The sequence below is a fragment of the Tursiops truncatus genome, chromosome 11 (assembly GCF_011762595.2).
Source record: "Tursiops truncatus isolate mTurTru1 chromosome 11, mTurTru1.mat.Y, whole genome shotgun sequence".
Classification (NCBI taxonomy): Eukaryota; Metazoa; Chordata; class Mammalia; order Artiodactyla; family Delphinidae; genus Tursiops; species Tursiops truncatus.
Window position 1 is genome coordinate 79,965,681 of NC_047044.1, and position 15,965 is coordinate 79,981,645.

A 15,965-nucleotide genomic window follows, 5' to 3' on the forward strand; every position below is an offset into this window, starting at 1 on the left:
GAAACTAGCCTTAAAAATAAAGGAATGAATTAAAAGGGGCTCTTTAAATATTTGATTAAATACCAGGTGGTAACATCAATTTCAAGTATGAATTCCATGCTGGTGAAGAAAAAAGAGTTTCAATTCAATAAAAATTCTGTTCCACCAGCTCTGCAAAATTTCATGGCTCATCTGCATTCTCTTAAAGCTTCTTCACTGATGGTACTTGTTTAGAAAGGATCAAGAGCCAAGTTTAATATAGGAATTATTTAATTATGTTTAAGACAGTTGTATGTGGCTACTTACTCTGGCATCTAAGTAATTAGCATTAAGATCAAAGGCTTCTTGCATGAATCCAGAATACAAACTTGTTTGGATTTTATGTCATGGAACCATAGAAAGAATCCAGTAAGTCAACTTCCACTGAATTTATTTATGCCTGTCATTTCCTTTGGGGCAAATTCATTTTACAGGCTGCTGACAAAATAAGAGACTCAAAACTGGTTGGCTTTTATTGTTTGGTATTAACTCTTTAAGCAGCAGCCATAGAGCTGAAGCTAATTCAGCCATGTTGCTGGTTCAAAAGGGAACTTAATGACCTCAAGCCAAAGGCATTTATAAAATCAGTTGACAGGAAAGAGATTAACTGCTATTATGATGTCACTCCTGAAGCTAGGAACTAGAAAACCGCGATGAATTATGATAATTAGAATACCTCAAAAGCAGAGAAGAGCTACCAGCTACTTTCTGTTCTTTACTACCTCGCAACAAAGTTTTATTTTTTTTTTTAAATTTTCCACTCATCCCCTTGTGCTACAACTGTTTTATTATTAACATCAATGAAATCTGTAAGAACAGCTGTACGTGTTCACAGAATTTCTTAGGGATGAAAGGAGATTCCAAAGATCATCTAATGCAACTAACATCCAAAGGTACGTTCCTTTTGTCATATCCCCACTAAGTAGCCAATGGATGGAACATCTTCTACCTATTAAAGCAGCCCACTCCATCTTTAGATGAATCTTGTAGAGAGATTTTATTCAGTAAATAAATCTGTCTCACTATTGCTTCTACTTTGTTGTACCCTTAAAAGTCATGAAAAACAAATCTAACTCTTCTTTCATATGAAGTCCTTGGAGCATCTAAACAGAGTGACTCTTTTCTCCAGCTACCCCCATTCCTTCAAATGTTCCCAACATGAAATGCTATTAAGTTCCATGTCTATGTTGGGCAAGCTTCAAAAATTTTAATATGTGTGCATATCTAAAATTATTTTAATTTTTTTAAATATTATATAGAACTGTGAGTTACCAAAACATATTAGTTATCAACTTTAAATGAGTTGATGCTCATTCACAGCAAAATCTTCCTCATAAATGTGTATATTTATACTAAAACTCAATAAATTTAGTCAGACACAAGACTGTTTTTATACTATTTAAATAATTAATTGCCCTTAATTGTCTCTAATGTATACCAGTGAAATGTTCACATGAAAGGCTATTTGATAACTAAGATTTTAATAAACATTTAAAGTAACTTTCTACAAAGTTTGGGAGCTTTGTTCTATAGTTTATTTGAATAACAGGATGAATTATATAGTTCAAGTAATATAGATGATGATCTCCCTTCCATAACATTGACAACTTTCACCTAAAGTCATACAAACAAACAAACAAAAAGTAAAAAATTCTGAATTTTTTAGCCTAAGTCAGAAACTCTGAACTTTAAAGGCATTTTAGTCATCTGATTTCTGAAGGTCCTCAGATGGACTGAAATCTATTTCAAGATCCTCACTTTCAATGTCAGTAGGAGTTATCTATAACATTTCACATGTCCTTAGCTTAAATAGTGGTTCATTAAACACTCATCTGAGTGCTGGCTACACAGACTGTTTTGAAAGGTTAACATATCCAAATTACAATGACAAAGTTATTAAACATTCATACACAATCACTTACCCAAGACTCATGGTATAAAACTGTTAGTAGATACATTGCATAATCATAATTCTGTCTCTTTAAGGGGCACCTTTAAAAGACAGAGAGAGGGAGGAAGTCAAAATTCTAAAAATTCAGTACATGGAAAAATTTGCAAAGTATACAAATACAAAGGATAACTCATATTCAGGAATTCCCTATCTGACTTAGGAAAATTCCGTTATTGGAATAAAAACGATCTATGTAGTTTATGACTTGAGGATATTGAACACTGATGTTATTTTTACTTTTATTTAGAGGATATCTTTGCTTTCATCACTAACAAAGTTATTTATATCTGATAATAGCTTTACACTATTTTTAATATGAATGTGTCCAATCCAAGTGTCCTTCACGATCTCAGAGCTAAGTGTCTGCGATGGTGTAAACATACCTGCTGATTTCATTTAAAGAATACAGAGAGACTGATGCTAATCTAAATGTTCACCCTGATTTCCCCAGAGCTGATTCTTTTAAAAATGAGCTACACTACACAATGCTGTAATTTTTTGCTATCATATTTAAAATGAAACTAATGACCTAATATTAGATAAAATTTCTACATATTAAGAGCTGGCATTAACTTTTAGGCTAATAAAATAATATAGAAAAGGAAATAATTACTTCTAATTTCTTTAAATATAAAATTATCATATGAAAATTGACTTTAACTGGACTGTTTATTCTGTACTTAGGTTTAACAGTCCTCTATTCTATTAAGTTGTTACCATAAAACATACACACACACACACACACACACACTCTCTGACACTTATAAACTTAGCAAAAAAAAATTATCAGAAACTTACAGAATTTCTAACAGTAACATTTTAAAAGTATTTTTAAAAATTGCACAAACTAAAAACACAGCATTATTTTACATTCTCTAAAGCTAAAGCTAGCAAAAAGATATTATTCATAAATTTCAAATTTATTTCTCCTATATGGTAATAATCTAAAATCACAGCTCCCAAGCTTTTCCCACCTCCACACTGTTGCCATCTCTGTATGTATGTCATGCTACTTCTTTATACCACTAAGAAGCAAAACATAAAACCTAACTGATATTGACACCTCCAAATGCTTTGAAATTAAGATAAGGAGGGAGAGAGGGTATCTGCCCACTTATTTTTCTTTATATTTTGACATAATTTTGAAACAAGCAAAGAATAATTCTAGAAATAAAATAACCATTTAGCAAAAACATACCAATAGCCTTTCTTTACCTCAAATGACCTAATTTATAAATTCATATACAATAAATTTAATACTGCTTTTACAAACTTCTATGCTAGCACTGAAATTCTGCTTATTTACAAAAATGCCTTGATAAATTAATTTCCATATTTAATAATTTTGATTTTGAAATATAAGATTTCTATACTTTGACTTTGCAGAAACCTGTTTAAGTATTACTCACTGGCAAGTCATTCTTTCGTTTCCGTCTAACATCTTCCCTGAGTTTTACATACACAAATATATTAAAAATAACAATTTAACTCAGCTAGGCAAGCCTCTCCATGCACATAAAGATCACAGCAACAGGAGGCTAGTGTGAGGATATTAAAAATATGAATGAGACAACTTCTCTGACCTAACAGGTTAATACAAGGACTGCCAGGGGACTGGAGGACAATAAAGTAACACATGTGACAGATCTGCTGAACTTTTCTTCCTTTACCTATCTGTCTTGATGGTGAGCACATCTGTGCTCTTGCAGTATCGATCTCCTACAAGTTTAATAAGTTTCTTCTTTGCGTGATCGTCTAAATTCAAACTGGAAAGTTTAACCTTAAAAATACAAGAAAAAAAAATTTTTTAAATTACTTTATAAACTTTGTATAATGAGAAAACAGTGGGAAAATTACTTATACTAACATTAAAAAAGAAACCAAAAGAAACTTTATCAAACTCCTTCCTTTACAGAATTAGTAATTCACAAGTATCATGAAGCCTGATCTTACTCATGGAAAAAAAGAAGCGGGAGCAAAGTGTTTGGAGTTCTTTGAAAGTTCTGGGCATTAGTACCTTTCCTAAAAGAACCAATGACATGTCTCTTAAATAAATGAAATGACAGTGCTTATGAGTATTACCAACTAGTAGAATTCAACTCAATTAGTGTCAGTAAAGCTGTTTATAAAAATAAATGGATGGGGCTTCCCTGGTGGCACAGTGGTTGAGAGTCCGCCTGCTGATGCAGGGGACACAGGTTTGTGCCCTGGTCCAGGAAGATCCCACATGCCGCAGAGCGGCTGGGCCCGTGAGCCATGGCCGCTGAGCCTGCGCATCCGGAGCCTGTGCTCCGTAACGAGAGAGGCCACAACAGTGAGAGGCCCGCGTACTGCAAAAAAAATAAATTAAATAAATGGATGAAACATAGGGGCTTTAAGAATTTCTACCATGCAATTATGAGACCCATATCACTGCAACAGTTTAGGGGCTTTTATTTTATTTATTTATTTTTATTCTTGGCTGCACTGGGTCTTCGTTGCTGCGTGCGGGCTTTATCTAGTGGCAGCGAGCGGGAGCTACTCTTCGTTGCAGTGCGCAGGCTTCGCATTGTGGTGGCTTCTCTTGTTGTGGAGCACAGGCTCTCGGTGCGCGCGCTTCAGAAGTTGTGGCATGCGGGCTCAATAGTTGTGGCTCACGGGCTATAGAGCACAGGCTTAGTAGTTGTGGCGCATGGGCTTAGCTGCTCCGCGCATATGGGATCTTCCCTGTCCAGGGATCAAACCCATGTCCCCTGCATTGGCAGGCAGATTCTTAACCACTGTGCCACCAGGAAAGTCCCAGGGGCAATTATTTTAAAAGCTACAGATGTCTCGTGGAAGCTAGAATACAACATCCATGAAGGGTCAAAACATTTGAAATAATTCAGCTCAACATTTCTCAAAATGTTAATACTAGTCCCACAGGCTGCTAAAAAGAATGATTTCTTTAAAAAGGCTGTTTCTATTGAGTCCATTTAGGAAATGTTGAGTTAAACTGGGTTCTTCACAGCAGGATTTCTTAGAGGAGGCAACATGTTAAAGAGCATGCTGAATTTCAAGATGCAGCATTGTTATGTAATAATTCCAAAATTTATTTAACCTCAGATTCTACTTTTCAAGGAACAATTCATGAAATTAGTCTTCCTTAAAACATATTTTGGAAAATGCTGGAATAAATGAACATACTTTTTAATTTGCAGAGAATTATGGCTTGGGCTGAAAAGTATTATCTAGAGATGAATAGGACTGATCCAGGAAAACAGGTTAGAGACTACAATACAGGTAAATAAGGTAAACAACAGACTAGTTTTCCATGGAGAGCATTAAGAATAAGCAAAATCAGAACTGTATGAAAAGGTTAAATAAGATTTTGAAATCCCACCTATTTCTGCCCTCTAGCTTCAATAACTCTGCATTTCACTCAAGACAACCATAGCATAAGAGCTTATTTATTTTCCCACTAGACTGCAAACCCTTGAGAGTAAGAACAATAACTGTCTTGTTCCTGGCAATGACCTAGCACCTAAAAAGCATGCAACATATTGGCTGAATGAATACATAAATTTAAAAAAGGGAGGATATGTTGTTTCTTTTTTAAGCACAGTGAATTTTTTTATTTGGATAGAAAAAATAGGAAATAAAAAAATAAATATAAATGCACTCAAAGAACATTAGTAAGAACACTGATATTAAATAGCAATCCCACAGGTAGGCATGTGAAATTACCACAGTTCCCTGAAAAGAATTTATGTCAACAACCAGGTTATTAGCTTGATGGATAAAATAAGCAGTTTTATGATGACTCTGATTGTTAGCAATATGGAGAATTACCTATAAGAAAATCATAAAACGTACCTACGTTATGATTATAATTATGAAAATGTATGTATATCTGCATGCATACAGATACAGTACAGAGAAAGAAATAGATTTTACATTCAGATACTGAACAGGTAGTGATTTTCCCTTTTAAAACTCTTTCAATAAAATCATGATGTTTAACAATACATTTAAAAATTTACCATTTAAAAAATTTGTGTTCTAGTTTTTTATGTAAGAAGCAGTCAAAAACATGTGGCAGCAATGCTGATCATTACTGTGGCAACTGTTTTAAAACTCATTGTTCACATTAATATTTTAATGGTCAAAAATTATATAGTTTTATGCCAGAAGCTCATAAATATTGCAGAAACAGCTGTGCAGTGCACTCACGCCACCTGCTAGCACTCGAAGGCACTGCAAAATTGTAGTCTTTAACCTGGACTAGTATTCTTACACTTAAGTTGAGTGACATTTATTTGTCATTCTTTTTCCAAAATTCAAAAGAATCCTTAGGGCTTCCCTGGTGGCGCAGTGGTTGAGAGTCTGCCTGCCGATGCAGGGGACACGGGTTTGTGCCCCGGGCCGGGAAGATCCTACATGCCGCGGAGCGGCTAAGCCCGTGAGCCATGGCCACTGAGCCTGCGCGTCCGGAGCCTGTGCTCCGCAACAGGAGAGGCCACAACAGTGAGAGGCCGGCGTACCACAAAAAAAAAAAAAAAAAAACAAAGAATCCTTAGACTTTACTTTTTTCAAGTTACTGTATTTTAAAGAGTCAACACTGTACTATTAACATTATCCCCAAAACAACGTTCACATTTCAAATCAGTTATAGGTGTATCTTCAAATGTCTCATTTAAAAGAACTACATAAATTGAAAAATGTCTAAATGTGTAAAATATTTTCTTCATTTACAAGAATATGCAGTTAATTAAAGAACTATGGTATTACACATAAGACAAGAATTGGGTTTGATGTCTAGGTTTGCTACCTATCAGATAAGTGACCTTAAACAAATCATGTGATCTTCCTGTCTGTTTCCTCATTTATAAAATAGAAAGGATTCACAGAATTTTGTCAGGAATAAATGAGATTACATAGCAGAAAGCACTTTTTCTTTTTGTATTTTCTCTTTTTTTTATTTTATTTTATTTTTAACATCTTCATTGGAGTATAACTGCTTTACAATGGCGTGTTAGTTTCTGCTTTATAACGAAGTGAATCAGCTATATATATACATATATCCCCATATCCTCTCCCTCTTGCATCTCCCTCCCACGCTCCCTATTCCACCCCTCTTAAAATCCTATACAAATATGTTATTTTTAATTCTGAACTACTTTTATGACTATCAAAAAAATATGATACCAACTTTCCTTCTCTGAATTTAAAATTCTGAGCAGCTCTGAATATTATTTTATAATATTTGATTACCTTCACAGTACTGCACTAACTCATGCTGGACTACACATGGTTTAGTCTTACTGTTTTACCTACTTTTACCCTTGAACCACATGACACCAGTCTGGACACCACCCCTGAGCCTCAACCGTCAGCAGGTAGAGTGAAGAGTCCAGAAGGGCCGAAAAGAGTCAGGCAGAAGGGATACAAGGGGTCGAGGAAGGTATGGCATGGTGGCATGAGACAAAAGGAGACAAGCAGGGATGGCAGCATGATATAATAAGTGGTAACTGGTGGCATACTTTAAATAAAGTGTGAGATTATAGTACTGAAGACAAAGGCCCACAAAAATTAAGACCAGAAACATGAATTAGAATCTAGAATTCCTAGGAATTCCCTGGTGGTCCAGTGGTTAGGACTCGGCGCTTTCACTGCCTTGGGCCTGGGTTCAATCCCTGGTCAGGAACTAAGATCCCGCAAGCTGCGCAGCACAGTCAAAAAAAAAAAAAAAATCTAGGTTTTCTAACTCTGAGTTCAGAGATTTTTTTTTGTCATAAAACAGAGCTCAACTGTTTGCTGTTGCTACCATTATTATTAAAAAGAGGTAACATTTATTAGGTTCTTAAAAATGTATCAGGTATTTTTATTTTATAATAGGGATACTCTATTAACCTGTGGAATGATATCAGAAAAGTAGAATTTTAAGTTCTTTTTCTGTTTTCCTTTTGTTGATCTATATTTTATGAAATGTATACAGTAAATCTGTATTATCTTTTGTGATTTTAAAATATTTTCAATGTCTCTAAATACATAAATATATTGCTATGATATTTAAACTGTCCTATGGAATTGAAAAAACACTGGAAAGCTTCATAAATTCATTTCATAAGGATGGTACAACCCTGATACCAAAACCCAAAGAAAGAAAATTACAAATCAATTATGGCTATATTACTGAAAATATTTCTAAAGCTTAAAGTCTATTTGTTAGCATATAATGCAAAGATGGTTGCAGAGATTTTCAACATATTTTTGCAGCACACTTGGAATGTTCCAATTTAAAATACAGATTACATGGAATGGAGTATGAAAATGAACTTTTTGTACTGGAAGGCCCCTCAGAAAGGTAGGCAGTCATCCTCCAGGATAGGTGAATCAGAAGTACATTAGTCAGGGCTCCCTGGAGAAATGGCTGATTCTGGGAATGGTACAAAGAATATATAAAATGAGCTAGGAGCATTCTGTGGTGCCAAAAAATAAGGAAGTGTTTAAAAAACAAATAATGGGGCATGACAAAGGAGCAGAGGGGCCAGCTGAAAGAGTGCCCAACTACCAAAGATGAAACAATCTGAGCAATAAAATAAAGTATTATTGGACCATAATCCAAAGGATAAAGTAAAAATCCATGAATCCACACTGATACAAGTGACTGAGTAAATAAATGAATGGAGGAGAATAGACAAATACTGCACATAAAAGAATTCCAAATAATCTATATTTCTCCCTCGAGGCGGTGGAGCATAACTTCCATAAGTGTGGGCTGTGTACAGTGACTTCCTTCTAAAGAGTACACTATGGAAAGGAAGAAAAAAGAGAGTAATTTTATAGTGGAGAAAACTGGCCAACACTATCTCAGATCTAAGCTGCATCATCAGTGTAAGTCATGTGAGGAGCCTATACCCTTGCTATGATGTGATGAGAACGGCACTTAACTTCTGAGGTTTTCCTCCCCAAAACACGTAACAATCTAACCATGAGAAAAACATCAAACAAATCGAAACTGAAGGACATTCCGCAAAATATGTAACTGGTACTTCTCAAAACTGTCAAAGTCATCGAAAACAAGGAAATTCTGAGAAACAATCACAGCCAAGAAGAGCCTAAAGAGACACGATGACTAAATGTAATGCGGTACCCTGAATGGGATTCTGAACAAAAAAAGGACATTAGGTAAAAACTAAGGAAATCTGAATAAGGTATGAACTTTAATTAATAATTTATCAATATTGATTCATTCATTAGTTATAACAAATGTACCACAGTACCATAAGATGTTAACAGGAGAAATTTGGTGTAAATATGGCAAACTCTGTACTATCCTTGAAGCTTCTCTGTAAATCTAAAACTATTTTAAAAGTAAAAGTTTAATTTAAAAAAAGGTTCATCGGGTAAAACTGCACGTAACTGCTGTGTGAAAAAAGACATGTGATGTGCATCACTACTCCGTTAACAAAGGTTTCCAATACTAACTTAGGAGTTAGTTACTAGGGCACATGTGTAATGGCATGTGGCATGTTCCTGGTAAGTGAGAGGAGGGATTTGATATTTCTCCAAAGCAACATGAGATTAGGACAAATAATCCTAAATAAAACATTATCACAGCAAATCAGTCAGTGGTAAAGTAAAAGAATAATGTACCATAAACTGATCAGGGCTAAGAAATGGTTCAGTAATTGAAAATTAATTAATATAATTCATTTCTTTAAAAATTCAAAGGAGATCATTTCAAAAATGCTAGTAAACTAGGAATAGTATACATCGTTAACACAGTAGGGATTATTATCTCTAAACTGGAATCCAATCTCAGAAGTTAAATACTAGAGGCATACCCATTAAAGTAGAGAACAGCACAAGGGACTACATAAACATTTTAGAAACTCTGTCTAAGGCAAAAGACAAAAGGAAAAAACAAGCTATAGATATTTTAAAAGGAGAACTAAAACTACCATTAATTATCATTTATTTCTTGAGAAATCACCCAAAGAATCAACCAAAAAGTCCTAGCATCCCAATTTTGGTCTCCAAACATCAATGTTCACTAAAAGGTATCAGAGCTCCTGGAGAAATAGCTAATTCCAGGTCTGGGATAAGGAATATTCTATATCGTAAGCCTGGTCCACCTTGTGCCAGAAGGCAAGGAAATTTTCCAGTGCTAATGGGCTTGTAATAAAAGGACATAGGAATCAGTTTAGAAGAGATCCTACTGGCCAAAGTTAGGACATACTTTGAACATCAAAAAGAATATGACTTTACTTGATCAAAATTTGCTGAATATACCCATCTACACATTACCTGTTCAAGGGAAAAGCAAAAAATGACAACCTATAACCTCACAATGGAAAGATTGGGTTGTCAGCCTCTTAACCAAGTGATCAATCTCAGCATACTAAGAACGAGGCAACCAGACTTTACGTGCCCTCTCATGTAATGCAATATAAAATACATAGCAACATCTATCAAGTATTCTTGTCAAAATAGTTTACTGTAATCTAATCAGTCCCTTAAATCTAACTTCCACTTTATAGGAAACACAGGAGATAGAGACATAAGGTAAATGACACCAGGATGCATGGAGACAAATTCAGAAGGTAGGAAGCGCTGCAAGGATAAAATTTCTGTCTCTTTACCATGTCTGTGTCATGATGGGGGTTGCAGCTTGGGGGAGCAGGAAGAGGAGGGGTGAGGTAGTTTGCTGTTCTAGATTTTAAAAGATCTAAGTGACATTTTAAGCAAATGTAACAGTGCTTGACTGGATCCTGGTTTAAACAAAAAAGCTATTTAAACATTTTGGTGAGACAACTGGGGAAATCTGAGCGTGGAGTACACATTTTAGATGGTATTAAAAAATTACTGAAAATTTTATTAGCTGTATTAATTATACTGGAATTATATAGGAAATTTTCATTAATTTTTAGAGATAACACACTAACATTTTAGTATGAGAAGTCAGATATTAGTAATTTTAAAGTAAACACTTAAACCAAAAACACACAAATAAATACACAGGAGTGTGTATCTGTATAAGTGTATCAAGCACTCAATATTTTAAACTCATCAAAATATTAATTATTATTGATACAACCATGTGCCATGTGTATGGGTATTTATTATACTACTCTCTATATACATTTGGAATTTTTGATAAGAAAGGTTAAAAAACAGAATTTGGTAAAGTAGCCAAGTAAAAAATTAAAAAATAACTGTACCATTTTTGACAAGGGTGTCAAAACAATTCAATGGGGGAAAAATAGTCTTTTCAACAAGTAGTGCTGAGACAAATGAATATCCACATGCAAAATAAAGTTGGTTCCCTACCTTACACCATATATAAAAATTAACTGAAAATGAATCACAGACCTAAATGTAAGAGACAAAACTCTCAGAAGAAAACATAGGAATAAATCTTCATGACCTCAAATTAGACAATGTTTTCTTACATATGGCACCAAAAGCACAAGAAACAAAGAAAAAAAATGCATAAATCGGACTTCACCAAAATTAAAATTTTTGTGCTTAAAAGAACACCATCAAGAAAGTGAGATGACAATGCATGGAATGGGAGAAAATATTTGCAAGTCATATCTGATAAGCAACTGGTATGAAGAATAAATAAAAAACACAACTGAAAAACAAAAAGTCAAATTACTCAAAAGATGGGCAAAGAACTTAAAGACATTTCCCCAAAGAAGATATACAAATGGTCAATAAGCACATGAAAAATTGCTCATCATTAGTCATCAGGGAAATGTAAACCAAAACCATAAAGAGATACTTCACACCCATTAGAATGGTGAAAACTATAAAGACCAACAACAATCATTAGGGAGGATGTGGAGAAATTGAAACCCTCAAACACTGCTTATGAAACAGTGCAGTCACTTTGTAAAACAGCTTGGTAGTTCCTCAAAATGTTGCACATGGAGTTACCATACGACCCAACAATTCTACTTCTAGGTATATAGCCAACAGAACTAAAAACCTATGTCCACACAAAAACCCGTACACAAAGGTTCACAGCAGCATTATTTCTAACAACCAAAAAGTGGAAACAACTCAGATGTCTACTGACAGATAAGTGGATAAATAAAACATGGTATATCCATAAAATCAAACATTATCTGGCAATAAAAGAAATGGAGAACTGATACATGCTATAACAGATGAAACTCTGAAAGCATTATACTAAGCCAAAGTATACATACTGTTTGATTCATTTATAGGAAATATCAATAGGCAAAGTAGATTAGCTGTTGACAGGAGCTTGGGGGTAGTGAAGAGCAGGGTTGAACGGGGATTGACTGATAATGGGTATGGGATCTCTTTTTATGGTGATGAAAATTTCTGGAGTCAGGCAGTGGTGATGGTTGCACAACTCTGATATACTAAAAACTACTGAGTTGTAAACTTTAAAAAGGATGAATTCTACAGTATGTGAATTATATCTCAATAAAGCTGTTATTAAAAAGGAAAAAGAAGTATATAAGAAATCAATATACCATCAAAATGGGCAAAGGAGAAAAAAAATAAGCACTTTACAAAGGAATATATTCTCACCTTCATTTGTATTCAAAGGCATACATATTTTAAACATAAGATATAGTTTACCTATCAAGCTGATAGGTAATAATAATATCTAGGCTGGTGAGAGCACAGGAAAACACGCTTTGTCACAATCTGCTGGTGTTGTATTTGTTACATTGCCTGCAGGAATTTTATAATATATAATCAAAAACCTTTCACAATATATATCAAAAATCTTCAAAAGATCTATATCCTTTGACCTAACTTCTCATTTTAGTAAGTTATCCTAGGAACATAATCAGGAATATATACAAATATTGATCTCAAGAATATTGTATTTTTCTAATAAAGAAAACTGTTAGAAAGCCTAAATATCCCATGATATGGGTAATTTAAATAAATTATGGTAGATCTACGCTATAGAATTACTTGTCTCTCCCACTTCGGTCTCAGAAAAGGACTATGTCTGAATTGATCAGTGTTGCACCCCTAGCCTCAAACATTGTCCTGGCACATTAACAGACCCTCATTTACACACTATTCATTAAATAGTGTTTAATAACACTATTAACATTAAACAGTGTTTAATAACATTGAAAATTTTAAATTCACATTGTTAAACAAAATTTGAGCAACTAATCAAATATAGTATCATCCTATTAATATACACAAAGGCTGACTGTATATATACTAAAATGAGCTCCTGTAGTCAACAGTGGTTATTTGAGTGGTGGAATTACAGGCAATTTTATTTATTTATTTATTTATTTATTTATTAGATGTTGGGGGTAGGAGTTTATTAATTAATTAATTTATTTTTGGCTGTGTTGGGTCTTCATTTCTGTGCGAGGGCTTTCTCTAATTGTGGCAAGCGGGGGCCACTCTTCATTGCGGTGCGCGGGCCTCTCACTATCACGGCCTCCCTTGTTGCGGAGCACAGGCTCCAGACGCGCAGGCTCAGTAGTTGTGGCTCACAGGCCTAGTTGCCCCGCGGCATGTGGGATCCTCCCAGACCAGGGCTCGAACCCGTGTCCCCAGAATTAGCAGGCAGATTCTCAATGACTGCGCCACCAGGTAAGCCCCAATTTTATTTTATACTTAAAAAAACTTTTATATTCTCCAAATTTCTATGATAAGTATGTGTCAGTTTTATAATCACGCATACAAAATACTATTATAAAATAGTATGTTCCAATAATTCTTATTTTTAAAAAATTAACTCTTACCCTTAATGTCACTACTCGTGCTTTGGGGTTTCGAATAGATGGTCCCGCTGATACATAACCAGCTGTGTCAATTTCAATTGGAAAATGCTTCCTGCATTTCTCATCACTGTCTAATGCAGCTGGCCACTCGGTGCAAAAATCTGAGAATTAAAAAAAATTATCTCATTTACAGTTTTGTAAGTAAATTCTCCTTATAATGTATGCTAACCGACAAAATCAAATTATTGAGGGAGATCACCTTTCAAGATACATGAAATGAAACATGAAATGAAACAACAGATTCTCTTCTGCACTTATGTATACATCATCATCCTGCATGCATCCCTTTTCTTCCTAAGTGAATCCTATTTAGGGAATTAAGGGAATGATTTGGATAGTTCAGGTTTGGTGGGGAGCAGTTAAAAGGAGCTATAGACTTGATGGAAGTTTATTATAGCTTTGCACATATCTGTTATGAGACAGTTTATTTCCTCATCAACTAAAAGCAAGCAGTTCATAGTGCCCTGAGAATTACTGTTTTTGAAAAGGCAATAGATAATATTAGTTCACACCCAAATGAAGGTTACTAAAAATCAGCTGAAGGGAAGTGAAAGAACCCCTGAAAAAACTCTGAGAGGGAACTGCCTGGAGGTCCAGTGGTTAGGACTCGGCGTTTTCCCTGCTGTGGCCTGGGTTCAATCCCTGGTCAGAGAACTAAGATCCAGCAAGCCTCGCGGCACAGCCAAAAACAAAAAAAAGCTCTACTGAGATGTGGTCAACCTTCTTTCAGAAACTGAGTTCAATAGGGCCTCTAACTATAACAGGTACAAAAGCCTCGATCACCTTTAAATGATCCTTCCAGTAAATCATGTTTCTTCGATGTGACTTCTGAGCTACTGGGGCTCAGTGGAAAAAGGAACAGACTTGTCCTCACCTTCAGGTAAGACAGATAGCCTAGAGAGGAGTGGGTCTGGGTCTGAGACCTCGGCTACAACCGAAGTTCCAAGCACTGAGAACACTGCTCACAGCACAGAGGTGTAAACTCAGGCCTCAAATGAAAAACAAAAAATCTTTAAAGGAAAAGAGAGAACTCCCAGCCTCCCGCAGCTATCAGTACTACTAGTATTGAGGGACTTCATAGGTGGGCAGCTGATTTTATTTTGCCCTATTCCTATCAAGTTAGTGTGGTACAGGACTCTCAGCTTGGGATGAAAACTTCTGGCATTATCAGGTTCCCCTCAATAGAAACCTCATTTCCTAAATAGCCTCATTCTAAGAAAAAGTAATTGGTTTCTTAGGTCAAACACATTAGACCCCATGGATCCCTGCTTTCTCCAATAACATTTTCCCTCAGCTAACAACTTTCTTATAATAAGCACTATATTTAGCTCCCATTTAGGCTTTAATATCAGTCAGCAAAATGTCACTCTGGATTACAGAGACTTTCCAAGATCTGGGACTAAATATACGTTAGCAAATTAAGTATAGCTCACACTATTCCCTAAAAACTGTGTTTAAGAGATCAATACTCACACACTTTGAGGGGAAAGAAATATCTTTGCCATTAAGAACATTTTGACATTTAAATAAAATGAACAGAACAAAATTACTGGGGTTAAATTTCATTCCCATTATGAACGAATTCCAGTTTCCTGTACTATAAGATGCAACACTGTCAGGCACTTTATAAGACAGACTACTTTGGGGAATTTTATGAGTTACTGGATTTGTACCGACTTTTTTTTTTTTTTTTAAACTTTAGGTAAGTCATTTCAATCACCAGATGATAATTACAGCTTTTAAATTAAATTACCTGATTATATGTTCAAGAAAACACAGCCAACTGAAAAGTACATAATAGACCTCTATTAGCCTTTTATTCATCTGATAGGTAGAGCAACAGACTAGACTTTAGAAGACCTTGGTTTTTACTTAACTTCTGCCACGATTATTAAAGTTTTGGTAAATTACCTAACTCTCCTGTGCTTCAAATTTTCCATTTGCAAGTTAGATACAAAATCTGAACTGACCTACTTGAAAGAAAACTCAGAAGAAATATTTGAAAAGCCTTTGAGTTATTTGGAAGATACAATCTAAATCTAGAAGCTGGCAAAAGTGTAAAGGCAAAATTAAGGAAAGATTAAAACATTCACTTAAATACTGTAAAATATAATGCTACTCTTCTAAATATGCTGTATGAAAGCCTTTCATTTGAAAATTATTAAGTATTTTAGAACTACCTCATTACAATGACCAGTTTCTAAATTATAAATGCACATTTAAAAATATTG

The 15,965-nt window shown here is 34.8% G+C and overlaps 1 protein-coding gene across 2 annotated transcripts in view; it reads right to left on the reverse strand.

The window, feature by feature from the left end:
* The window catches only part of MRPS35 (mitochondrial ribosomal protein S35), a 43,125-nt gene that overhangs the window by 13,755 nt on the left and 13,405 nt on the right, over window positions 1–15,965 (reverse strand). The window contains exons 5-7 of one of the 2 annotated variants that reach the window (XM_019936046.3): window positions 13,696–13,835; window positions 3,640–3,749; window positions 1,941–2,010 (exon numbers count right to left, since the gene is read on the reverse strand). In XM_019936046.3, the coding sequence (XP_019791605.2) occupies window positions 1,941–2,010; window positions 3,640–3,749; window positions 13,696–13,835 (320 nt within the window). The remainder of the gene's footprint in view (window positions 1–1,940; window positions 2,011–3,639; window positions 3,750–13,695; window positions 13,836–15,965) is intronic. The other variant, XM_019936056.3, reaches the window with a different exon arrangement.